The sequence below is a fragment of the Oncorhynchus keta genome, chromosome 34, assembly GCF_023373465.1.
Source record: "Oncorhynchus keta strain PuntledgeMale-10-30-2019 chromosome 34, Oket_V2, whole genome shotgun sequence".
Lineage (NCBI taxonomy): Eukaryota > Metazoa > Chordata > Actinopteri > Salmoniformes > Salmonidae > Oncorhynchus > Oncorhynchus keta.
The window spans coordinates 40,188,938-40,216,657 of NC_068454.1; the positions used below are offsets into that span (position 1 = coordinate 40,188,938).

General features: G+C 42.0%; 1 protein-coding gene across 2 annotated transcripts; it reads left to right on the forward strand.

The window, feature by feature from the left end:
• LOC118367128 (activin receptor type-1C-like) lies at window positions 1–27,550 on the forward strand. 2 transcript variants are annotated; one of them, XM_035750202.1, is made up of 9 exons: window positions 1–218; window positions 8,753–8,983; window positions 15,380–15,631; window positions 16,193–16,423; window positions 16,597–16,764; window positions 17,483–17,639; window positions 18,216–18,340; window positions 23,396–23,526; window positions 24,979–27,550. In XM_035750202.1, the coding sequence occupies exons 1-9, from the start codon at window positions 149–151 to the stop codon at window positions 25,102–25,104; spliced, it is 1,491 nt and encodes a 496-aa protein (XP_035606095.1). In that variant the 5' UTR covers window positions 1–148; the 3' UTR covers window positions 25,105–27,550. The 2 variants fall into 2 exon arrangements, with proteins under 2 accessions (XP_035606095.1, XP_035606096.1); XM_035750203.2 differs by lacking the exon at window positions 23,396–23,526.
• The last annotated feature ends 170 nt before the right edge of the window (window positions 27,551–27,720 follow it).

Consider the following 27,720-nt stretch of genomic DNA (forward strand, 5'->3'; position numbering starts at 1 on the left):
TGCCTGCTTATTCAGCTCTCTCACTGTTTATTTACAGTGGAGCAATGCGAAGTGTGTACGTGACGGATTTAAACACGAAAGTCATGATTTTCTCGAGAAACATGGTATAGACAGGGCGTCCGCGAACCAAGCAGATGTGGCTCCGGCCATGACTCATCCCAGGCTCAACACGGTTGAAGCGGCGTTGATATTTATATCCGTCGCACATCTGAGCACAGGTAGGCTATAAAACAAACTTTGTGCGACCACTGCATGTATCATGTGTTTCGTGATAACTTGTTTAGGCGGTAATTGTAGGCACTTTTTCTGTGTTGCAGTTGGACTTGAAATGTAGGCAGTTCATGTATGATATAGTTTGCATACATCTTTTTGTTACCACATTTTGTATCCTGAATATTAAGTAAAATAATTGCACTCTAACCATACGAAAAATAGCTCATGTCAAAAGATCAGTCTAAAGCGCTTGGCTTATTTTGGAATCAACGTGATAGAAGTTCACATGTATGTGCTCAATTCATATGACTTGGCCAAACTGTAGGCTACTATGTCATAAACCTAATTTACTCTCTTGAAATTATTTTATTTCGCTGAGACTGAATTTGTTCCATCTTTCTAAACTGAACCAAACACATTGTATTACCTTTTACATTTGTTATTATTTAAAAACGTTCTCTGCAGTACTATGATTTTTTAAATTGATTAAATAGGTAGATTTAATGTAAAATCATGATAAGAGCCTCTTTACATTGCTGGTCCAACTCGAGGTGTCAAAAATGCACCCTCCTCCTCCGCAACCTTAAATATTTTCACATGACCCTCCCCTTGTACTGAAAATAAAAAATTAACACCATGCCCCCTCATAAAATTAACAAAAACAATTATATTACCTCCATAAATAACAATAACTGTAGCAACTCTGTTTATAAACTAGGATGTCGATTTTACCACTTCAGTGTTTTTTTTTTTGGTGGCACAGTTGATTCCATGCAGGTCTACCCGGCCAGAAGATTGAGGGTTCGCGGACCACCACGGACGAGCTCACCCTGCCTGTTTTCATTACGCTACGATCAGAGCCGGCTGCAGACAAAAATTCTGGAACTCAGATGTTCAACATTTGGATGCTATACTCATAGAAAACAAATGCAAATAATTTTCCACCAACAGATTTATGTGCCAATGCACCACACACAGCCAATAAACAACGCGTAAATGCATGCCGATTTAGTCATTTTGAGCGTTCATAATCACCAGTTTTGACAAACTCAATTTAATTGAGGTGTTAATTTCGACAAACCGAAAATGCATCCATTCCTTCCTACTTGTTATTTTTAGTATTTACGTTGTTGGGTTTAGTGCTTGCAAGGAAGGCATTTCACTGTACTTGTGCATGTGACATTAACTTGAAACAGGATCGATCGAAGGGTTGGTTTGACAATCTCCGAATGTCATTAAACTTTTGCGTGTTTTGTAACAGATGTCTATTCTTTAGTGGAATGGATTTAGCGCAGTTTGGATGCTGTAATTATTAGTGTGGATGAACGTGTGCAGGTAGCGTAATCAGATTAAAACATTGACTAGTTGTTTATGACACACGTACACTGAGTGTACTAAACATTAGGAACACCTTAATATTGAGTTGCACCTCCGTTTGCCCTCAGAACAGCTTCATTCTGTCTGGGCATGGACTCCACAAGGTGTCGAAATCGTTCCACAGGGATGCTGGCCCATGTTGACTCCAATTGTTGCCACCGTTGTGTCAGGTTGGCTTGATGTCCTTTGGATGGTGGACCATTCTTGATACACACCGAAAACTGTTGAGGGTGAAAAACTCAGCAGCGTTGCAGTTATTGACACACTCAAACCGGTGCGCCTGGCACCCACTACCATTCCCCGTTCAAAGGCATTTCAATCCTTTGTTTTGCTTGCCCATTCACCCTCTGAATGTTTCAATTGTTTCAAGGCTTTAACCTGTCTCCCCCCCTTCATCTACACTGATTGAAGTGGATTTAACAGGTGACATCAATAAGGGATCATAGTTTTCACCTGGTCATGGAAAGAAGAAGTGTTCCTAATGTTTTGTAAACTCGGTGTAAAAGATAATACATTTTTAAAAGTATTGAAGCATTAGGTTCCCGGTTGACGAATAGCCCTTCGGATTGGAAAGGAAGCAGAACGCGTGTTAAACCTTCCTGAATAACTGGGCCTGCTGGGTGCATATAGTCCGTTGTTTCCCAAACTCGATTCTCGGGACGCCAAGGGGTGCGCGTTTTTTTGTTTTTTGCCCTAACACTACACAGCTGATTCAAATCATCAAAGCTTGTTGATTAATTTACTATTTGAATCAGCTGTGTAGTGCTAGGGCAATAACCAACAGGTGCACTCCTTGGGGTTTTTGGTAACCCTGACGTAGGCCTATGTGGTCATGACTTGGGAGAATGATGATCGGTAACAGACAGCTCATCAGTATTAGAAGTAAAAATAGAACCAGACTGGTTTGCCATTGTGCCTTTCTATAATCTATCGAGAGTGGACCCACAACTGATCCAAATGGAATGAAACATTTAAATAACAGGGCTTTTGCTCTGTTATTCAAGTTACATTTTCACTGCATATTACAGCCTAGAGTAGAATTGTGCTCACTTGAAAACAATAATGCAATTATTCATTGGATTGTGGTGTTGTGGGATAATTGTATTGTCTCTTAACAAGATCATTAAGGGAGCTTTTTGAGCTGCGTCTCTGCACTCTTCTATCATGTGTAATGACGGACCTGGTCCTGCCTATCAGCTATTTCTCTCTTGTGGATTTTATATAGACAATTGGTGCAGATTTGATTAATTTGTATGCGTGGTATGATTGCTAGTTAACACATTTCAGATCTGGACAAACGATCCAACTGTCACTATGGATGGAGGGCAGGATAGACAGTTGACTGGTATACTATACTGAACAAAGTTTTCCCACATGTTTACTGAGTTACAGTTTATACAAGGAAATCAGTCAATTGAAATAAATTCATTAGGCCCTTATCTATGGATTTCACATGACTGAGCAGCCGTGGGTGGGCCTGCAGGGCATAGGCCCACCTACTGGGGAGCCAAGCCAAGCCCAGCCAATCAGAATTTGTTTTTCCCCACAAAAGGGCTTCATTACAGACCGAAATACTCCTCAGTTTCATCAGGTGGCTGGTCTCAGATGATTCTGCAGGTGAAGTAGCCGGATGTGAAGGGGCTGGGTTAGTTATGCATGGTCTGCGATTGTTAGTCCGGTTGGACGTACTGCTAAATTCTCTAAAATGACGTTGGAGGCGGTATGTGGTAGAGAATTGAACATTCAATTATCTGGTAGCAGCTCTGGTGGACATTCCTGCAGTCAGCAGGCATTGTCATTAATACGTGTCACATATCAGTTTGCAAACAATGTAAAAAATAAATAAATAACTTAGTTAATAAAGCCGCATACAAACATGGTCTCTTTTTTTGTTGCTTTCTTGAGTAAGGCAACTCCAAAATGCAGGTGTTTCAGCCTAGCTCAGTGCTTTCTGTGGTGGGGCAGCCAGTGGAAAATACGGAGCGTAGGGGTTGGCAATGTTCTCTAGTTGCGCCATGATTGGCTCAGTGTTCTGTCACTCATGGGGACACTACGTCACTGGCAAATCTAAGGGTAGAGCTCAAATTCAAGCCCCTTCGGTGCTGCCATAGCGTTACATTAGAACTGCCCATCCAAGAAGGCTCAAGGTCATTGGCCACAGATGAAATGACGTCAAATCACGTTATATCTACAGAGATTATCAGTGGTCTTGTATGTCTTCCATTTCCTAATAATTGCTCCCACAGTTGATTTCTTCCAACCAAGCTGCTTACCTATTGTAGATTCAGTCTTCCCAGCCTGGTGCAGGTCTACAATTTTGTTTCTGGTGTCCTTTGACAGCTCTTTGGTCTTGGCCATAGTGGAGTTTGGAGTGTGACTGTTTGAGGTTGTGGACAGGTGTCTTTTATACTGATAACAAGTTCAAACAGGTGCCATTAATACAGGTAACGAGTGGAGGACAGAGGAGCCTCTTAAAGAAGAAGTTACAGGTCTGTGAGAGCCAGAATTCTTGCTTGTTTGTAGGTGACCAAATACTTATTTTTCATCATAATTTGCAAATAAATTCATTAAAAATCCTACAATGTAATTTTCTGGATTTTTCTTTCTTCTAATTTTGTCTGTCATAGTTGAAGTGTACCTATGATGAAAATTACAGGCCTTGCTCATCTTTTTAAGTGGGAGAACTTGCACAATTGGTGGCTGACTAAATACTTTTTTGCCCCACTGTATATGATAAAATCACTTGGTGTATTAAAGTAGTCAGAGTTCAGTATTTGGTCCCACAGTCCTTGCACATAATGACTCCATCAAGCTTGTGACTTTGCAAACTTGTTGGATTCGTTTACAGCTTTGTTTAACCCAATAGGAAGTAAGTACATTTCCTGAATAGCTGGGCGCATATGTGGTCACATTATTATGGGACAACTTGGGAGAATGATGTGCCGTCTGTTACGACTCATCTCAGAATACAGCCAGACTGACCTGCTACTGTGCTTTTCTAGACCTTTTGAACTTTTGAGTGTAGACCCACAACTTATCCAAACAGAATGAAACATTCAAATCACAGGGCTTTCGGTCAGTAATTCAAATGAGATATTCACTGCAGTTTACAGCGTAGAGTAGAATTTTGTACCCACTTAAAAACAACAATACAATTGAAGTTCCGTGGCGCCGTGAGGTCACCTAGGCAGAGGGCTCCTGTACATTTAAATATTTTTTCTGTTATCTTTGTTTGACACTCCTTACTTTTTTCTTATTTTCTTGCCACTCTTCCATAAAGGCCAGATTTGTGCAATATACGACTGATTGTTGTCCTATGGACAGAGTCTCCCACCTCAGGTGTAGATCTCTGCAGTTCATCCAGAGTGATCATGGGCCTCTTGGCTGCGTCTCTGATCAGTCTTCTCCTTGTATGAGCTGAAAGTTTAGAGGGACAGCCAGGTCTTGGTAGATTTGCAGTGGTCTGATACTCCTTCCATTTCAATATTATCGCTTGCACAGTGCTCCTTGGGATGTTTAAAGCTTGGGAAATCTTTCTGTATCCAAATCCGGCTTTAAACTTCTTCACAACAGTATCTCGGACCTGCCTGGTGTGTTCCTTGTTCTTCATGATCCTCTCTGCACTTTTAACGGACCTCTGAGACGATCACAGTGCAGGTGCATTTATACGGAGACTTGATTACACACAGGTGGATTGTATTTATCATCATTAGTCATTTAGGTCAACATTGGATCATTCAGAGATCCTCACTGAACTTCTGGAGAGAGTTTGCTGCACTGAAAGTAAAGGGGCTGAATAATTTGGCACGCCCCAATTTTTCAGTTTTTGATTTGTTAAAGTTTGAAATATCCAATAAATGTCGTTCCACTTCATGATTGTGTCCCACTTGTTGTTGATTCTTCACAAAAAAATACAGTTTTATATCTTTATGTTTGAAACCTGAAATGTGGCAAAAGGTCGCAAAGTTCAAGGGGGCCGAATACTTTCGCAAGGCACTCTATCCAGAGCCACAGGTTGCCTGCCTGTCGGAGCTGTTTCCCCCCTCCCATTTAGTTTTCTTTCTTGTAAACAGGCACTCATCTACTCTGCCTCATTTGCAGTCGTACCATTGGCAGGTTAGGTTGAGTGTAGCTACTTTCTCTCTGTCTGCACTTTATGATTAGGTATAATTTACCAGACATCTGTTCACAGTAGAGTGCCTCTTATGCCAGAAACCCTCTATCTTAGTGTGCCTGCCCATGCTTGCCATTGGTCAGGCACACTAAGAAAGTCCTCTACTTTCACTATGGCTTATAGGAAGGGCAGAGTATAATGTAAACAATCAATGGTAGATGGAGCGACAGCCTAGTTTTGACCCCAGCTCAGATGGGAAAAACTGGTGTGGAGTGAGCTGGCATCATCCCAGATGCAGTTGAAGTTTACATACACCTTAGCCAAATACATTTAAAACTCAGTTTTTCACAATTCCTGACATTTAATCCTAGTAAAAATTCCCTGTCTCTTAGGTCAGTTACGATGGCCACTTTATTTTAAGAATGTGAAATGTCAGAATAATAGAAGAGAGAATTATTTATTTCAGCTTTTCTAGTTTGAGAAACAGACGACTCACAAGTCCTCAACTGGCAGCTTCATTAAATAGTACCCGCAAAACACCAGTCTCAACACCACAACAGTGAAGAGGCAACTCCGGGATGCTGGCCTTCTAGGCAGAATTCTTCTGTTCAGTGTCTGTGTTCTTTTGCCCATCTTAATATTTTATTTTTATTGGCCAGTCTGAAACATGGCTTTTTCTTTGCAACTCTGCCTAGAAGTCCAGCGTCCCGGAGTCGCCTCTTCACTGTTGTGGCGTTGAGACTGGTGTTTTGCAGGTGCTATTTAACGAAGCTGCCAGTTGAGGACTTGTGAGGCATCTGTTTCTCTAACTAGACACTAATGTACTTGTCCTCTTGCTAAGTTGTGCACCGGGGCCTCCCACTCTTTCTATTCTGGTTAGAGCCAGTTTGCGATGTTCTGTGAAGGGAGTAGTACACAGCGTTGTATGAGATCTTCAGTTTCTTGGCATTTTCTTGCATGGAATATCCTTCATTTCTCAGAACAAGAATAGACTGATGCGTTTCAGAAGAAAGGTGTTTGTTTCTGGCCATTTTGAGCCTGTAATCGAACCCACAAATGCTGATGCTCCAGATACTCAATTAGTCTAAAGGCCAGTTTTATTGCTTCTTTAAATCAGCCCAACAGTTTTAAGCTGTGCTAACATAATTGCAAAGGTTTTTTTTAATGATCAATTAGCCTTTTAAAATGATCAACTTGGATTAGCTAACACAACGTGTCATTGGAACACAGGAGTGATGGTTGCTGATAATGGGCTTCTGTACGCCTATGTAGATCTTCCATAAATTAACTGAGTGATGGAGGAAGTCACCCAGGAATATTGTAAAGGCATTTGGACAAGTGAATACATTACCACACTGTTTAGAACAAAAAAATATATTTGGAATGGATTAGTCTATTCATCTTCCCATCAGCAGTGTTGTGGGGTGTTCTGATAGTCTGGGAAATTGAGCTTTGCTCAGACATGTAGCATGGACCCGAGTTAAGGACATGAGAGATTCCCTACAGCTCCGTATCAACCAGGCAAACATTACCTCTACTCCTATAAAAGTTGGACGTAGTCCCATCCAGTGGCAGTCGGTGCCGTTTTCATAGCAGCCACATACAAACGGCTTGTTGTATTCCTACTCGCATCTCTGCGATTTCCACCTCTCAGCTTTTCCCTTCGCTTGCACAACACATCAGCTGTCTGTGACCAAGTGAAAGAACCTTTCCAAGCCAAACCTTCCTATCATAACTGCTACACACAGCCTACATCGTTGTCACCATATTAGCGAAAGTAACATCATAGCTAATAGAACTAACGTGTTAGTAAGTTAAACCTGCTACAATCATGGAGTACAGTGTACAGTCAGTAAGCAATTTGGTAGTTACAGTGGCTGGCCCCGGTGGCAATAAATTAGTAAAACCAAAAGCTTACCTTGACTTGAAAGAGTTCCAGTGTTTGGATAGTCATGGCCAGATAGCTAACATGGGATCCCTAGCTAAGTAAGTGAAAGTAGAAACATTTACGAAATATATCTCTCTCTTGCTTCACCTTCATTTTTTAGGAAATGAATTTGTTCAAAACTGTTCAACTATTGTCTTTCTCTCATAGTCAACTACTCACCACATTTTATGCACTGCAGTGCAACTAGCTAGCTTTAGCTTATGCTTTCAGTACTAGATATATTCTCTGATCCTTTGATTGGGTGGACAACATGTCAGTTCTTGCTGCAAGCGCTCTGATAGATTGGAGGACATCCTCCAGAAGTTGTTATTAATTACTGTGTATGGAAGGGGGTGAGAACAATGAGCCTCCTAGGTTTTGTATTTAAGGCAATGTACACAGAAGAGGACGGAAGCTAGCTGTCCTCCAGCTACACCATGGTGCACTCTACATGGTGCTGTTTAGGCTACTGTAGATCTTTATTGCAAAACATTTTTTTATTTTTATAAATTATTTGGTGACATGTCTATATATTCACTATATAAAAAAAAGAAATTCACTGAGGAAATTCACCCCCTTCCTCTACTTGTCCCATCCTACAGAATAGACCACCAATTCCTTGTGAGTAGGAGAGCCCTGCTGTCCTCGTGGCTTTATCAAAACAGGACAGGAGTGGGTAGGCATCCAAAAAGAGCACAATATTATCTGGGCGTTAAAACTAAAGGGCATTATAGAATACTATTTTATTTGTTTTTAAGAGCATGTCCAGGATTACATAACAGGTAGGATTGCTTCAGCTTCAAAAGTACGAGTGGCCACTAGCCATAATGGCCACTATCCCTAGAGGTCTGTAGTAGACATTGGTCAATGGCAACTGAGCGCCTCCAATTGTATTGCTGAAAGAATGTATGCAAAATGGTTCCAAATGGATAAAACGACTGGTTTCCATGTGGTACCTGAGACGGCTTGTCCTAAAACATGAGGTATACAGTTGATAATGTTGTTCTTCAGAAGTCTAAGTGATATGCAAGAAAGGCTCTAGAAAATCACAAACTTGGGAGTTTACTAAGAAGCGTATATGTAGAAAGCCAAGCATCTAATGTCACACTGTTGCGTTTCAGCTCTGAAGTGTGTGTGCCAGCTATGTGCCAACAACACCTGTGAGACGGGTGCAGACGGGGCCTGCTGGAACTCTGTGATGCTCATCAACGGGAAGGAGGAGGCCGTCAAGTCCTGTCTGTCCCCGGCTGAGATGAGGGGACAGGTCTTCTGCTACAGCTCCCGGAACGTCTCCAAGAGGAACTGCTGCTTCACAGACTTCTGCAACAACGAGACCCTGCATCTGCATCCAGGTACTTATAAAGTCATGCTACTTATTGCAAAGTCTATTGTACTGTTATTAGAATCTATCGCCCAATCATTATGGTTTTCACTTTCTGGAATTTAAAACCCCATGGTTTTCGAAACTCAAACACATGTCCCTTAACCATTTTAAGACTCTCAGCCTGACCTGTGTTTATTCTACCAAAGGAAAGCGTTATAAAGAAATAGAAAACCCGTGCGGACATCGTTTGTAGCTCGTGCGCATTCCAGGAGGGATTTCCCGCCCAGACCGTGGTCTAGCCAGAGGAGCTGAGCTACCATTGATTGGCCTAGCGTATCCCGTGACATAATGTTGTCAGAGGTTACCCGCCGCCTGCCAGTGATCCCGCCCGTCAGGTTTATAGACACCTCGTCAGGCCAGGCGTGTGGAATTGGTTAGAGCGAACCGCCTGCTTTGTCGACGGTAGAGGGCTTAAGAGGTAGGTTAGTTAAAAGCTGTCGGTACATGTTGCTGTTCTCAACACGGCGACCTCGGTGAGTAAACATTCTCGTCTTTGACGTTTCAACGTCGCCTGATTTCTGTTACTGCTCGGTATGGAAGATCTGTAGTTAGTTATGGTGCTTTGTAGCTGTATAACATCCACATGCTTCTCCCTTTTTAGTTCCTGGCGTTTCACTTTGCTCTCCTCAAAGTTACTCTTCATTAGGAATGTGAGGGTTTGTACACATTATAATCGGCCAAATGTATATTATTACGATTTAGGCCTCGAAATGGATATACAATGACTGTACAAAACATTAGCAACACCTTCCTAATATTGAGTTGTGCCCCTTTTTGCCCTCAGAAGTGCCTCAGTTCATTGGGTGTCCTTTGGGTGGAGTCTCCCATCATGTCCTTTGGGTGGTGGACTATTTTTGATACACACAGGACACTCTTGAGCGTTGCAGTTCTTGACACACTCAAACCGGTGTGCCTGGCACCTACTACCATAACCTGTTCAAAGGCACTGAAATATTTTGTCTTGTACATTCACTGTCTGAATGGCACACATACACAATCCATGTCTCAAGGCTTAAAAATCCTCCTCACCTTCATCTATACTGATTTGAAGAGGATTTAACAAGTGACATCAATAGGGTTCATAGCTTTAACCTGGATTCCCCTGGTCAGTCTGTCATGAAAAGAGCAGGCATTTCTCATGTTTTGTATGCTCAGTGTACAGCTCGCAGTAGCACTGTACCTTGCAAGTTAACATCGGCTCGCTCCCTAAATAGCCCAAAACCCTAGAATTGTACTCTTCATATCATATAATTGACCTATCTGACCTTTTCCATATAACTATTTTTGTGTGTGTGTGTGTGTGTGTGTGTGTGTGTGTGTGTGTGTGTGTGTGTGTGTGTGTGTGTGTGTGTGTGTGTGTGTGTGTGTGTGTGTGTGTGTGTGTGTGTGTCATAAAGCTTCTTATATCTAGAATCGTATATGTAAGGTTTAGAATAGTTAAGTCGAATCAGACTGTGCTGGGGCTAGAACAAAGGCCTGCACACCCGGTGTCTCTCCAGGGCCAGGGCTGGTAATAACTGATTTACATTGACACTACAGGACCCAGACCAATCATCAGAGTGTACTTAAACTCTTTGAGGGGAAAAATCAACACACACAGTATGATGAAGCTGTTAAAGGTAACATTCGTCAGTTGTTGTGTAGACGATCGTCTGTGAACAACTTCGGGTATGAATGGATACGGGGGATATGTTAAAGCGATCTCTGCTGTTTCAGAGGAGAACTGCACTATTGCTGACAACCTTGTATTTAAGAGGCTACGGACTTGTATTTTAAGAGGGCACGGACTAGACTCGATTTCCTCTATTCTTCTGTGCCTGTGCTATGACCGTGATTACCGTTCCCCTGGTAACCACATTGATTGTATGCACCGAAGCAGAGCGGTCGAACAGCTTCCAAATTGCCTGAGCTACAGAGAAAAGATAAGCGCTATATCAATAACTCATAAAGGCCACTTAGACAACGATATAACTTACTACTATCCCTGTGGATGAAGTGTATGTAGCTGTTTTACAGTTCATATAAGGTAATCAGTCAATTTAAGTCAATTTGGCCCTAATCTATGGATTCCACATGTCTGGGAATACAGATAGACATCTGTTGGTCACAGATACCTTTAAGAAAAAAGTAAACCAGTCCGTATCTGGTGCGACCATCATTTGCCTCGTGCAGCGCGACACATCTCCTTCGCATAGAGTTGATCAGGCTGTTGCTTGTGGCCTGTGGAATGTTGTCCCACTCCTCTTCAATGGCTGTGCAAAGTTGCTGGATATTGGCGGGAACTGGAACACACTGTCGTACGCAACGATCCACAGCATCACAAACTGGCGCAATGGGTGACATTTCTGGTGACTATGTAGGCCATGGAAGAACTGGGACATTTTCAGCTTCTAGGAATTGTGTACAGATCCTTGCGACATTCATTATCATGCTGAAACATGAGGTGATGGCAGCGGATGAATGGCACGACAATGGGATCTCGTCACGGTATCTCTGTGCATTCAAATTGCCATCGATAAAATGCAATTGTTCGCTGTCCGTAGCTTATACTTGCCCATGCCATAGCCCCACCGTCACCATGGGGCATTCTGTTCACAATGTTGACATCAGTAAACCGCTCACCCACACAACACCATACATGTGGTCTACGGTTGTAAGGCCAAATTCTCTATAACGAAGCAGTTTATGGTAAAGAAATTAACGTTCAATTCTCTGGCAATAGCTCTTGTGGACTTTCCTGCGGTCAGCATGCCAATTGCGCGCTCCCTCAACTTGAGACATCTGTGGCATTGTGTTACGTGACAACTGCACATTTTAAGGTGGCATTTTATTGTCCCCAGCAGAAGGTGCACCTGTGTGATGCTCATGATGTTTAATCAGCTTCTTGATATGCCGCACCTGTCAGGTGGATGGATTATATTGGCAAAGGAGAAATGCTCACTAACAGGGATGGAAACAAATTTGTGCACAAAATTTGAGAGAAATAAGGTTCTTGTGCATATGGAACATTTCTGGATTTAGTTTATTTCAGCTCGTGAAGCATTTTACATGTTGCATTTTTACATGTTGATGAAAGGTAAAACATTTTGAGTGAGTAGAATAAACAGAAGGATCTGTTCCATATACTTATTATACATGTTTTGTCCAGTATATTTCATTAACCTTCAAGTCACAGTTGATCTTGGCTTTGAAATCAGTGACACACATTCAGGGTTTTTCTTTATTTGGACTATTTTCTACATTGTAGAATAATGGTGAAGACATTAAAACTATGAAATAACACATGGAATCACGTAGTAACCAAAAAAGTGTTAAACAATAAAAAAATAAAAAATAATATCTATATATATAAAAGTTTGGGGTCACTTTTTTTCACATTTTTGGTCCATTAAAATAACATCAAATTGATCAGAAATACAGTGCAGACATTGTTAATGTTGTAAATGACTATTGTAGCTGGAAATGGCTGAGATGTTTTAATGGAATATCTAAATGGGCGTACAGAGGCCCTTTATCAGCAACCATCACTCCTATGTTCCAATGGCACGTTGTTAGCTAATCCAAGTTGATCATTTTAAAAGGCTAATTGATCACTAGAAAACCCTTTTGCAATTGTGTTTTCACAGCTGAAAACGGTTGTGCTGATTTAAAAAAGAAATAAAACTGGCCTTCTTTTAGACTAATTGAGTATCTGGAGCATCAGCATTTGTGGGTTTGATTACAGGCTCAAAATGGGCAGAAACAAACACTCGTCACTCTATTTTTGTTCTGAGTAATGAAGGCTATTCCATGTGAGAAATTGCCAGAAACTGAAGATCTCGCACAACGCTGTGTACTACTCTCTTCACAGAACAGTGCAAACTGGCCCTAACCAGAATAGAAAGAGTGGGAGGCCCCGGTGCACAACTGAGCAAGAGGAGAAGTACATTAGTGTCTAGTTTGAGGAACAGATGCCTCACAAGTCCTCAACTGGCAGCTTCGTTAAATAGTACCAGCCTGGCCTCCCGGGTGGCGCAGTGGTCTAAGGCCACCAGAGACTCTGGGTTCGAGCCCGGGCTCTGTCGCAGCCGGCCGTGACAAGTAACTACTAATAATTGGATACCACCAAATTGGGGAGAGAAAGGGGGCAAAAAAAATAGTACCCGCAAAACACCAGTCTCAAAGCCACAACAGGAAAAGGTGAGCGACTCCGAGATGCTGGCCTTCTAGGCAGAATTCCTCTGTCCAGTGTCTGTTCTTTTGCCCACCTTAATCTTTTCTTTTTATTGGCCAGTCTTTTTATCTTTGCCACTCTGCATAGAAGGCCCGCATCCTGGTTTTGCTTTTTTTTCAAAAACAAGGATATTTCTAAGTTACCGCAAACTTTTGAACCGTAGTGTGTGTGTGTATATATAACGCTGACGTCAATGGATCACGTGAAAACAAGCTCATTTAGATATGTTTTATGGATCTTATTGTAACCGGTTAGAGCACATGACTGAAAGTTCAAAGGGTAGATGAGATCACTTTAGCCCACTACAGTTGTAATGTTTGAAATCTACAATAAAATGTCTCTGTGCATGTAAAATGCTAAATCTGCCTAGTGCATAGAAATGGAATATGTGATCTAGCTCCTATGGGTACGTTACAATGGCTGCCTGTCCACCCATTATGCCCATCAATGTTTTGAATGGAGAAGCCTGTTCTATAGACTCTATTTCTTGTCATAATGACTGTTCTTTGTTTCAAACCGGGGACGTTGATTTCCAGAAATTTGCCTAGTCTTAAGAACACGTTGTTTCATACCGTCGTGGAGATATTGAGATTTGGATACAAATATTTGAATATGTCAAAAAATGATGAATGACTTGAAATTTCTGTCCTAACACAGGCCACTACCGACATTAGACCCAGATAATTGGCCTATTCAAAGCATATGGGGAAGTAGATATGTCCCAAGTGCATCCAAACTGATATGCATGTTGAAAAACATTCAATCTCTTCACCAGTAGGGCAATGGAGGTTAGAGACGGACCCCCCTTCGTTGAGTGACTCGCTGTGCTCTACTTGGACGTGTGGTAGAAAGGCTTTTAGGTCAAAGGGAAAGAAGACATGTTATGAAATAGTTGACTCGGGTTGTCGTGTCCACATGTCTGAATCTGGGTACAGTTCTCACCCTGTCAATGATGCAAGACGACTTACTAGACGAGGACACTCGAAGGCTATTGCTGTAATTGGGGATAAGAACATCAGGTCAAAATAACATGACGCCACTTAAGCTCTAGAGTGCACTTTCTGTTTTGTTGATATTAAGGCTATTCCAACTTTGAAAAGTAACTGCTTTAGTAGTTTTTTTAGTATTCGTATTTCCATGGTAATTCCAGGGACATTTGCATAAATGTCATTCAGTCAGTGCTTGTTTAATTTCCCCAAATAACGACACAAAGTTAAGCTCACTGGATATGTCTGGCAGTACAGCCAGAGACATGTCATATGTTGAGTGATTCATAGTCTAGATACTTATCTCCAAGATGCATTTTGCAGCCAGTACATGACTCCATGGAATTTGTATTATTGGTAAAACAAGCTGAACTTCTAAAACCTATGCCCAGTAAAACCCTGCTTCGGTATCTTGTGCTGCTGACGAATCTGATTGCCTGAGAACATCTGGCCAAAGAACAGGACTTTTAGAAACGTTGTTTAATTGCAAACCTAACTTTGCATCTGCAAAATCCTGAGAGGATTTAGATTAGCTGAAGGGCTGGATTGATTTTCTGGATTGATGGTTTTCTGTCGAGCCTGGGTTACTGTGCCTTTCTGTGTCCATACTAACTCACAACATCGTTTTGCAAGTCAAAGTTGTTTTTAAGCAGAATAGCACCCAGGCCAGGTTCGGTCTGACTAAATGATCATGGAGTAAATGATACTGGCAACCCCATTGGGATCAGGTCAAAGGTAGGGCACTACCTTTGGTTGTCATTTGGGACACAACCATATTCATAACATCATTAGCTGCTGGTGAACAGAATGGGGCCTTTTGTTTTTGGTGAGATTTCTTCAGCTTCATATTTTGACCACAAGCTGGTACAGTATGTTACTGACGCACTGTACATTGTTGGAAGTAATGGGTTAATGAATAAAGTTGAAAATGACCACTAGAGGGCATAGAGATCATGAGAAGTATTTGCCTATGTATTATTTGAGTTCAGGAAGTATATATATTTTTTTAAATCCCTAAACATTCTCCATCCACGTTTAAAAGAAATCTTATATCACAAACGTGTGGGCCATTGCACATTTTAATCTACTGACCTTCTTGTTACTGAATGAGGCCCTATGTTTTTGAATACATAGTATGGTGTGTATGCTTCTGTGTGTCGTGTAGGCTATGTTGAGAGGCCTTCGGAGGAGCCCGGCTGGGGCAGGCTGGAGCTGGCAGCGGTCATCCTGGTTCCCTCTGCCCTGCTGTGTGTGAGCATCCTGCTGGGGGTGTGTGTGGTGCAGGGCCAGCGCTGTGCCAACAACAGGGCCCACAAGAATGACGTGGAGGAGCCCCTGGACGACCAGAGTCTCATGCCCCCCGACAAGTGTATTAAAGATCTCATCTATGACATGAGCACGTCCGGCTCAGGCTCCGGTAAGAGAGAGTCTACAAATGCATTTACAGTCAGAGAAATAGAATCACAGGAATGGACATCCCTGTTCAAGTCAATGGGTCTGTAATGGGGATTCCATTTAGGCGCACACCAGAGGAGAGCAGGCTAATGGCACTCTGATAGATAGACCTCATGGTTAGTGTAGCGAATCAATCTGATGTTTTAATATTGAACACCATTTTGATTTGCTTGATATGGCCACAATGGGCAGGAAGTGAGAGAGACAAGTCGAGTTCAGAGAGAGATGATGTTCCTGGCAGATCAGTTGTAACTCCTGACGGCTCCCGAGTGGCGCAGCTTTTTAAGGCACTGCATCTCAGGGCTAGAGGCATCACTACAGACCCTGGTTCAATTCCAGGCTGTATCACAACCGGACGTGATTGGGAGTCCCATAGGGCGGCGCACAATTGGCCCAATGCCATCCGGGGTAGGCCGTCATTGTAAATAACAATTTGTTCTTAACTGACTTGCCTAGTTAAATAAAGGTAAAAAAAAATAAAACATGAAACCCTGATTAAACTGATTTAGTTTCTGTTTCACAGGGCTGCCGCTGCTGGTACAGCGGACAATAGCTCGGACCATCGTGCTGCAGGAGACCATTGGGAAGGGCCGCTTCGGGGAGGTGTGGCGAGGGAGGTGGCGAGGGGAGGATGTGGCGGTGAAGATCTTCTCATCCCGAGACGAGAGGTCCTGGTTCAGAGAGGCAGAGATCTACCAGACCATCATGCTCCGACACGAGAGCATCCTGGGATTCATCGCAGCCGATAACAAAGGTACTTATTGACACATTTGGGCAAATGGCAACCTGGTCCTCATTAAGTGCACTACTTTTGACCAGGGTCATCTCTATTGTTTTGACCATGTGAGACCAATGTTCTCAATAGGACTGTACGCATACACTAACTTCAGGTGTATGACCATGCCCTTTGCTGTTTTTGCATTGCAGATAACGGCTCTTGGACCCAGCTGTGGCTGGTGTCAGAGTACCACGAGCACGGCTCTCTGTTCGACTACCTGAACAGGTACACAGTGTCTGTGGACGGCATGATCGTCCTGGCCTTGTCCATCACCAGCGGTCTGGCACACCTCCACATGGAGATCATTGGCACACAGGGTGAGGGACCGGCACCGCAATACTCTCTGCCTAGATCGGGCACTACAGCTCCCAGGTTCTAGCCACAGCTCCACAGATATATATATTTGCCCTCTGCTCTTTTTTTGCAGTATAGTAGCCTCCAATTTAGTAACAATTGTAGACCTGTGTATCTGTCAGTCTAGTGTTACAATGATGCCATTCCTGCTATAGATTATCTATTTAACATCCCACAGGATTCACATGTATTTATTTACCAAAGGTCAGAAGATTACTCACTGTGACTAGGTGAGGGCCTCCTACTGTACAGAGCACGAACAGCAGAAAATCCTCTTTCGTGGAGCACCTTGTTATTCTTCGCTACTATCCCAAGCACACTTCTTGGTGTTGCGAGTTACTTGCTGTAGTGACCTTGTCACATTCATAACCAAAGCCCTGCTTCAATAGTTACAATATGACACCTACGGTATTTTCTTCTGAATGGGTTTTCTTTGTGTCAGATGTGTACACAGTACTACTGTTAATCTATTGTGAGCACCAGACTTCTGTTAGCAAGTTATTGAAATGACATGAAGTATAACTGTATTGTAATGTGTTATTATCTATTATTAATCTATTATTCCTCGCCCTGGACATCTATTTCGCAAGGGCCATACAACAGGGACAGCAAAGCCCATGTGTCACGTTAGCAAGTTGAAATGACATGTAACATGACTCTGATTTGGCATCTGTCTTACAGGGAAACCTGCCATTGCCCACAGAGACATCAAGTCTAAGAACATCCTGGTGAAGAAGAATGGGACAGCAGTCATAGCAGACCTGGGATTGGCTGTGAAACACGACTCCAGCACCAACACCATCGACATACCGTCGAATCACAGAGTAGGAACAAAAAGGTAAACGAGGCAGCTTTTACCTGAGAGAAGGGCATGTTTATTGGCCACTTTAATCGACTTATTCAATTATTAGTATTTTATCTTTATGTCCTTTTAGAGAGATGGAGGGAGAAATATTGGGCCGGTGATCAGGAAGGTCTCACATTGGCTTTGTGTATGTCCCAAATGCCACAGCTCTGGTCTAAAGTAGTGCACTAGAGAATAGGATGCCATTTGGCACACGCACCAAGTCTTTAACTCACATCACTCGCCCTCGTTTCGTTTAGGAAATTGACAGCGATCCCCTTCCACGTGCTCTCTCCATCATTCAGAGCTCTTTTTATTTGTATTTTTTAGGGTCACCATATGCTTTGCTTGTAAACTGTTAGCAGAATGATTGCACCACAGCTCACATGGAGCTCTGTATCTATAATAATAAACTGGCCGTGCGTATCTCTGTGTGCCTGCTGCCTGTCTGCGTATCTCTGCCAGGACATTGAGTCTTCTTACTCGAACGGACATATGCGTCATTGTTGACTCTCTCACCCTAAAACCCAGTTAATTAGGAGTTAACAAGTGTATCCTCCCTCCCGGCAGGTACATGGCACCAGAACTGCTGGATGACACGATCAATATGAGCAGCTTTGAGTCATTCAAGCGGGCCGATATCTACTCCCTGGGCCTGGTGTTCTGGGAACTGGCACGGAGGTGTTCCGTCAGGGGTAAGTTATATTAAAAAAAAAGAAGAAGAAGCAAACTGAAGCAAATAAAATGGAAATCCACAGACTGTGCAACGAATACACTCCTAGAAATGACACTATTTAAAGCTGAAGCTAATATTCTATTCCCTGTATAGTACACTACTTTTGACCAGGGAACCTCTATGTAGGGAATAGGGTGTCATTTGGGACACAGGTCAAGTCGTTTAACTGTTGGTACAAAAGCAACCTTAAGCAAATGGAATGGAAGTGTCCAGTCTGTGCAGGTAATGCACTGGAATAAATTACACTGGAGCAGTGACTGATGCAGTTATTGGTTTATTTGGGTAGATGACTCAAATGACTTTATTCCGTGATTCGTCACATTTATAAATATTAAAGGTACAGCACAAGTAAAAAATGCCTTTTCGAATGACCAAAACGTCACCCGTAATATTTTTACACTATTAAAATGTTCAGAATTGAATCAAGCGGTACCTTTTTTCTCTCATCTCTATCAGGAAACCCGAAAGAACAGGCAGAGTGGTCAGGGAGTTTATATTCATGAGCGCACCTTGACTGACAGCTTTTTAAAATACCCTTGTGGTCATTGCCAGGTAACAAGGTCATTCTGAGCCTATTTTATCAGGTAAGTTGACTGAGAACAAATGATCATTTACAGCAACAACCTGAGGAATAGTTACAGTGGAGAGGAGGGGGAAGAAAGAGCCAATTGTAAGCTGGGGATGATTAGGTGACCATATAAGGGAAAGTTTGGGAATTTAGCCAGGACACCCCGTTTAACATCCCATCCAAAAGACAGCACCCTACATAGGGCAGTGTCCCCAATCACTACCCTTGGATATTTTATTTTAGACCAGAGGAAAGAGTGCCTCCTACTGGCCCTTCAATACCACTTCCAGCAGCATCTGGTCTCCCATCCAGGGACTGACCAGGACCAACCCTGCTTAGCTTCAGAAACAAGCCAGCAGTGGGATGCAGGGTGGTATGCTGCCGGCATGGGTTTTTATCAATAACATGGTGCAGAGTGTTCGATTTGGCTGCCGGGGGGCAAGGAGACCACCAGCTCTGCTAAAACCAATGACAACTACGTGCCATTTTCAAGGGATTGTTAAATGTTAGAACTATTTGTTTTTATTATCATCACCTCTTGAAGAGTATTGTCAGAACTTCACATTTCAGATTATTCCACATTTATCTCTCTCATCAGAGTTATACAGTATGTAACTGCATACTTTTCATGATCTGTAAACATCAATTGATCCTCGTCCTGTTGAAGTTGTCAGTAGGACTACTGTCCTCACCACCATATAAGCAAAGCAAATATAGTCTAGCCATCTAAACTCAGCAAAAAAAGAAGTGTCCCTTTTTCAGGACCCTGTCTTTCAAAGATAGTTGGATTTTTACAAATTAACTTCACCGATCTTCATTGTAAAGGGTTTAAACACTGTTTCCCATGCTGGTTCAATGAACCATGAACAATTAATGAACATGCACCTGTGGAACGGTTGTTAAGACACTAACAGCTGACAGACGGTAGGCAATTAAGGTCACAGTTATGAAAACATAGGACACTAAATGAGGCCTTTCTACTGACTCTGAAAAACACCAAAAGAAAGATGCCCAGGGTCCCTGCTCATCTGTGTGAACATGCTGCAAGGAGGCATGAGGACTGCAGATGTGGCCAGGGCAATAAATTACAATGTCCGTACTGTGAGACGCCTAAGACAGGGAGACAGGATGGACAGCTGATTGTCCTCAGTGTCAGACCACGTGTAACAACATCTACACAGGATCGGTACATCACACCTGCGGGACCGGTACAGGATGGCAACAACTGCCCGAGTTACACCAGGAACGCACAATCCATCAGTGCTCAGACTGTCCGCAATAGGCTGAGAAAGGCTGGACTGCCTGTTGTAAGGCAGGTCCTCACCAGACATCACTGGCAACAACATCGCCTATGGGCACAAACCCACCGTCGCTGGACCAGACAGGACTGGCAAAAAGTGCTCTTCACTGACAAGTTGCGGTTTTGTCTCACCAGGGGTGATGGCACCTCATGGTGCCATATATTTTGTTAAGTGCATCAGTCCCTCCTGCAGCAAAGCACCCCCACAACACGATGTTGCCACCCCCATGCTTCACGGTTGGGATGGTGTTCTTCGGCTTGCAAGCATCCCCCTTTTTCCTCCAAACATAACGATGGTCATTATGGCCAAACAGTTCTATATTTGTTTCATCAGACCAGAGGACATTTCTCCAAAAAGTACGATCTTTGTCCCCATGTGCAGGCAGTTGCAAACTGTAGTCTGGCTTTTTTTTCATGTCGGTTTTGGAGCAGTGGCTTCTTCTTTGTTGAGCGGCCTTTCAGGTTATGTCGATATAGGACTTGTTTTACTGTGGACATGGATACTTTTGTACCTGTTTCCTCCAGCATCTTCAAAGGGGCCTTTACTGCTGTTCTGGGATTGGTTTGCTCTTTTCACACCGAAGTACTTTCATCTCTAGGAGACAGAACGCATCTCCTTCCTGAGCGGTATGACAGCTGCGTGGTCCCATGGTGTTTATACTTGCATACTATTGTTTGTACAGATGAACGTGATACCTTCAGGTGTTTAGAAATTGCTCCCAAGGATGAACCAGACTTGTGGAGGTCTACAAGTTTTTTTTTTCCTGAGGTCTTTGCTGATTTCTTTTGATTTTCCCATGATGTCAAGCAAAGAAGCACTGAGTTTGAAGGTAGGCCTTGAAATACATCCACAGGTACAATTGACTCAAATGATGCCAATTAGCCTATCAGAAGCTTCTAAAGCCATGACATAATTTTCTGGAATTTTCCAAGCTGTTTAAAGGCACAGTCAAGTTAGTGTATGTAACTTCTGACCCACTGGAATTGTGATACAGTGAATTATAAGTGACATAATTTGTAAACAATTGTTGGAAAAAATACTTGTCATGCACAAAGTAGATCTAACTAACTTGCCAAAACTATAGTTTGTTAAGAAGACATTTGTGGAGAGGTTGAAAAACTAGTATTAATGACTTCAACCTAAGTGTATGTAAACTCTATATTGAGATCATGTGACACTTAGATTACACACACTTAACTAATTATGTGACTTCTGAAGGTAATTGGTTGCACCATATCTTTTTTAGGGGCTTCATAGCAATGGGGGTGAATACATATGCCCGCACCACTTTTACATTTTTTTAAACAAGTCCTTTTTTTCACTTCACCAATTTGGACTATTTTGTGTCTGTCCATTACATGAAATCCAAATAAAAATCCATTTAAATTACAGGTTGTAACACAACAAAAACGGCAAGGGGGATGAATACTTTTGCAAGGCACTGTGTAGGCACCCGGCCGCCCTAAAGTGTGCAGTACCCCATTGACTTGTACAATTTGTAACACTCATCTCCCGTCCGAATGCATGAAAAAGTAAAGTAAGGCTTTAGGATATGCAACTAATAATAATAATAATATATGCCATTTAGCAGACGCTTTTATCCAAAGCGACTTACAGTCATGTGTGCATACATTCTACATATGGGTGGTCCCGGGAATCGAACCCACTACCCTGGCGTTACAAGCGCCATGCTCTACCAACTGAGCTACAGAAGGACCACAACTAACAACAGGGATTGATGCAGAGGAGGGGGGGGGGAAGTCCATGTGCCCCACTTTGATCAAGTGGGCTTCAGTCACCCACTTGGGTTCAGTCATTCCCAAGATTGAAGCGGGACACAAATCCAGCTATGGCCTCCTCCTTATCAGGCCTCTCACACTGGGCAGACCGGTGTCCTGGGATGGACAGCTCACACAGCTTCCTCACATACGGCGCTGGATCAAGGCTGACCTCATTGAAGAGGAGATCCAGGATCCTGTCTACGTAGCCTGTTCTTAATTTTTTTTTTGAAAAGGGAAATGTTTGTTAAATGGGTAGTGAATTTAATGTGCTTTTATTTACTGTTCTGAGTTATGAAGCTATCAATTTGTTTATGTAGTGATCTACTCATTCTACAATGTGTATTCTGGTATTTTTGAAGTACTCCATTTGAAATATGCAATATTTAGTCATGCACTTGTTGCTGAAACTTTTCAATGTTTGTTTTTGGAATGTGTGTGTCTGAAATTCTCAATTGATTTGAAATGAATAACTATGACTTATAGTATGTTGGGTCGGGCTTCACAGCATATCCTCCCCCCCTCTACTTTGGTCTGTCTTCACACTTTGGTCTTCACAGCATAGCCCCCCTCTACTTTGGTCTGTCTTCACAGGCTTCACAGCATATCCCCCCTCTACTTTGGTCTGTCTTCACAGGCTTCACAGCATATCCCCCCTCTACTTTGGTCTGTCTTCACAGGCTTCACAGCATATCACCCCCTCTACTTTGGTCTGTCTTCACAGGCTTCACAGCATATCCCCCCTCCCTGTCTTCACAGGCTTCACAGCATATCCCCTCTACTTTGGTCTGTCTTCACAGGCTTCACAGTATATCCCCCCCTACAGCATATCCCCCCTCTACTTTGGTCTGTCTTCACAGGCTTCACAGCATATCTACCCCCCCTCTACTTTGGTCTGTCTTCACAGGCTTCACAGTATATACTTTGGTCTGTCTTCCCCCCCTCTACTTTGGTCTGTCTTCACAGGCTTCACAGCATATCCCCCTCTACTTTGGTCTGTCTTATCCCCCCTCTACTTTGGTCTGTCTTCACAGGCTTCACAGCATATCCCCCCCCCCCCTCTACTTTGGTCTGTCTTCACAGGCTTCACAGAATACCCCCCTCTACTTTGGTCTGTCTTCACAGGCTTCACAGGATATCCCCCTTCTTTGCCTTGGGGGATATGCTGGGATTTTGTATCAACATATGATTTTCAGGGGTAAATTACAAATACTATACACACTGCAGATCCTTATGCAGACAACGTTCCAATCACATTTTATTGACTAACCGTGAAATGCTTACTTACGGGGGGGGGGGGACTCATGGAGGTACATTTGTGCCGTGGAACTGATAAAAAAAAAAAATGTAATTATTTTTTCCCAAAGGACTTCAAGAAGATTTTCAGTTGCCTTACTATGATATGGTGCCTTCAGATCCCTCTGTGGAGGACATGAGAAAGATTGTCTGTGACCAGAAACTGAGACCTAACATTCCCAACCAGTGGCAGAGCTGCGAGGTGAGATACGATTCTGACTGTAATAGGGTCGCTGAATTCTGGTAAAGTTCCCCAAAATGTCCATGTTTTCTCTAGTTGGACGATTCCTGGAATCAGCAGTAAATCTGTGAATAATCCAACCGGGAAGCCTGGGAATTTAGGTGAAGCTACCTGAATTTTAAAACCCTAGACTGGAATGTTTTATAATTTTTTGGTGTTTTACCACTACAGTGCCATAAGGTAAATACTGTATGTTGACTTGGCTAGTATTTTGAATTATACATTGAACTGCTGTTTGTGACAAGGTTTTTACTTGCGATGACTGTGATATGGGGTTGTGTTACCTACAGTGCCTTCGGAAAGTATTCAGACCCCTTGACATTTTCCACATTTTGCTGTAGCCTGAATTTTAAAAGGATTTAATTGAGATGTTTTGTCACTGGCCTGCAGACAATAATGTCAAAGTGTTATTATGTTTTTCCAAATGTTTACAAATTGAAAAGCTGAAATATCTTGTGTCGATAAGTATTCAACCCCTTTTGTCATGGCAAGTCTAAGTAAGTTCAGGAGTAAAAAATGTGCTTAACAAGTCACATAATAAGTTGCATGGACTCACTCTGTGTGCAATAAGTGTTTAACATGATTTTTGAATGACTACCTCATCTCTGTACCCAACACATACAATTATCAGTAAGGTCCCTAATTCTATCATTAAGGACTTGGGAGTTTTTCAGGATAAAAAAGAAACAGAATGGATCTAAGCACAGGTGAAATCCTAGAGGAAAACCTGATTCAGTCTGCTTTTCACCAGACATTGGGAGGTGAATTTACCTTTCAGCAGGACAATAACCTAAACAACGGGAAAACCTACACTGGAGTTGCTTACCAAGAAGACAGTGAATGTTACTGAATGACTGAGTTACAGTTTTGACTTAAATCTATTTCAAATATATATGGCAAGACCTGAAATTGGTTGTCTAGCAATGATCAACAACCAATTTGACAGAGCTTGAATAATTTTGAAAAGAATAGTGGTCAAATGTTGCACAATCCAGGTGTGGAAACTCTTAGACTTACCCAGAAAGACTCATAGCTGTAATTGATGCCAAAGGTGCTTCTACAAAGTATTGGCTCAGGGGTGTGAGTCCTTACGTAAACGAGATATTTCTGTATTTTCAATATATTTTCAAAATTGTTCCAAAATCACGTTTTCACTTTGTCATTAGGGCGTATTGTGTGTAGATTGGTGAGAACAAAAAAATATTTCATAATTTTTTTATTCGGGCTGAAACGCAACAAAATGTGGAATAAGTCAATGGGTATGAATACTTTCGAAAGGCATTGTACCTTAGTTGAATGCACTTACTGTAAGTCGCTCTGGATAAGACCCTGTGTTAAATCACTGTAAAAGTCTGGTCAGACCATGTACAATCTGGGCCTGTTCATTGATAAAAATCCCTCTTGATTCGTTAGGCACTGCGGGTGATAGGCAAGCTGATGCGCGAGTGCTGGTACGCCAATGCTGCAGCTCGCCTCACCGCACTGAGGGTCAAGAAGACCGTCTCTCAGGTGACTGTACTCAAGGACATCAAAGATTAGCTTGGTAAGCTAGCCCACTGGCTGCTGCCCCCCCCTGTCCAATGTACTGTTATTAGTTGGGAGCAAAGCAGCCTCTGGACCACACTGAAACACTCAACTGGGTGTTATTCATTAGAAACCAAACAGAATAAAACAGACCGGAGCGGGGAGGGGTCTACCTGAATTTGTCAAATAAGAAACTGAAATATTATATATATATTTTTTGCTATGTTGCGCACTAATGAATACGACTCAGCAGTGTGCATTCTCAGCTTGTGATTCCAAAGGAGCCTACTGCTGCTACCCAGCAGGGAACACTCCTGTCCTGCCCTGCAGTGTGTGACTGGAACTGCATCACCCAATCAAGAAAGAACAGGAAATGAAACTGTGACCTTTTTAGATGACAATGGATGATTTATAATGTACAGATTTTGTCTCTGCTACCTCAGATGTTTTTAAGTGCCCAAAGCTTGAAGTTGCACATTGAATGCTTCATGCCATATAATAGTGTATGTACTGTAGTGCTAGGCAACATGCAAAAATTATTGTAAATGTTACTGAGTAATGCACTCACTGCTATGCCTGATTAGTAAAGGACACACAAGGTATACATCCATAAAGATATCTGCGACTTCGGGTGCTGCCCCCATCCCCGCCCTATTCTATTTCGTATCCATATATATCGTTGTATATGACTTATAATGCCTATATCAACTATACTCCGTATTTAAGAAAAACAAAGTCTAAGATGTTGTATAACACAATATATTATTGTTAAAGGGGCAATCTGCAGTTCTACCAACAACAATGACAAAGTGGACACCCACTGCTATTTTGGTTAACAGCTGAGGGGTGGGGGGCTGGAGAAATGTAAGCTATAGATGCAATGACTGACCATCCATGATATCAACATTATAGTATTAACCCTATAATTAGGAACTAGAATACTAATAGTTGAACTAAGTATAGTGATTTAATAGGATCTCTGGTTTTAACCATGCTTTGAGGATATACAGTATTTGTGTACAATGGCACTGTTTACAAACAATGGCGTAAAACAAGTTTATATTTTGGTTTTCGATGTGCTACGACAGTTTTACTTAGCTCGTTTACAAGTTCTATTCTTTTAAGAATCAATAATGTAATAAAAGTGAAAGAACGGACGTCGCTATTGCAGATTGCCCCTTTTAACACATCCACACTCACATGTATTTTGCCTAACAATCACATCTTCTCTGTGAAGCACAACCTTTCTTATATTACAGAAGAGAGACGTTTTAGAAAAAAACATTTAAATATATTTAATATATAGATCGAATTATGGAAAGACTTTTATTCCATAGAAATATTGTTATATCCAAAGCCTTTAATTGAATGCTACAATATGTAGGGACACTATGAAATGCCAATGTGAAAATATATAATTAAAAAAAAAATAAAGTACAAAATGTACCACATTGTTGGTATAATGTACATAAAGCAGTACACCCTTTACCCAATATAATATGCAAACACAAAAAAATTACCAAATTGTTCACCAAATATTTTTGTTTGTCTACTAACGAGGGATTTTTCAGTGAGCCGAGTTTGAACCGTGGCCGTGTTCCGACTACTTATGTGAACACTAATGCCATTGTCAGACTTGGCTTGTAATCTCTTGCCATAACAGGCTTAGGAACGGGGACATAAGCTAAATCTGCTGTGGGTGTCTCCTGTACACAACGTGGCAGGCCTGGTGCTCGTGTTTGTGTAGGCCTGCAGCAAGTTCAGAGGTATACGACGTGTAATATCGCACAGACATTTTGCCAACGTATGTTTGGAAATGTGCAAATAGCTTCATAGGTGTACATAGTGACAGGCTTGCTGCTCTGCTGCCCATATAGCTGTATCATGAAGTCAATGTTTCAATTATGTTTTGTACGTAAAAACAATGACCGTTTCACTTTTAATATGTGTAATTATTTCCACAAAATTTCCACAAAATATATATTGACATTGCAGTATTTAGTGCTCTGCCTGTATCCTGTGGACAAGCAAGCTAATGTTAATTGTCTAATTGGACATGAAGCTGCGCTTTTGTTGTCATGGCCTACAGCCGAGTCAGTTTCCCTGAGGAACTGAACAGTCTGATCAATGTTTGACGACTGCTCAAGAGGACGTGTGGGATTGTTTTGCTTCTACAGACCATCTGTCGTTCTGAAGAAAGGAGACTTATTCTGTCATTTCTGGTCTAATATCTGTTGAAAGTTGTGTATGACACCATTTGGAAGTGTTGCCTGCTCTGGGACTGTGGTATTTGTTTTCTAAAGAAGGTTTTGCGTTGAGAAATGTCATCCTCCAATGAATTTGCTTAATTCTTTCTGTTGACAAGAGAAACTATTTTGTGTTGTGAATTCAGATATGGGTCTCTTATGTCAATATGTCTTTCAGTCTTACACTATTTATTAAAAATATGTGACAACGGTGAGTCAATAAACTACATTTAATTTAAAATGAAAATTTTCTTTGCTATTTTTAATACCTTATTTTCTTGTCATATGTAATTCCCCATTACAGATTATGATAGAATCAGGGCATGATTTGAACTTCCGGAATGAGAGCGTTTCCCTCTCATTTTCGGTCGTTTACCTGAAATGA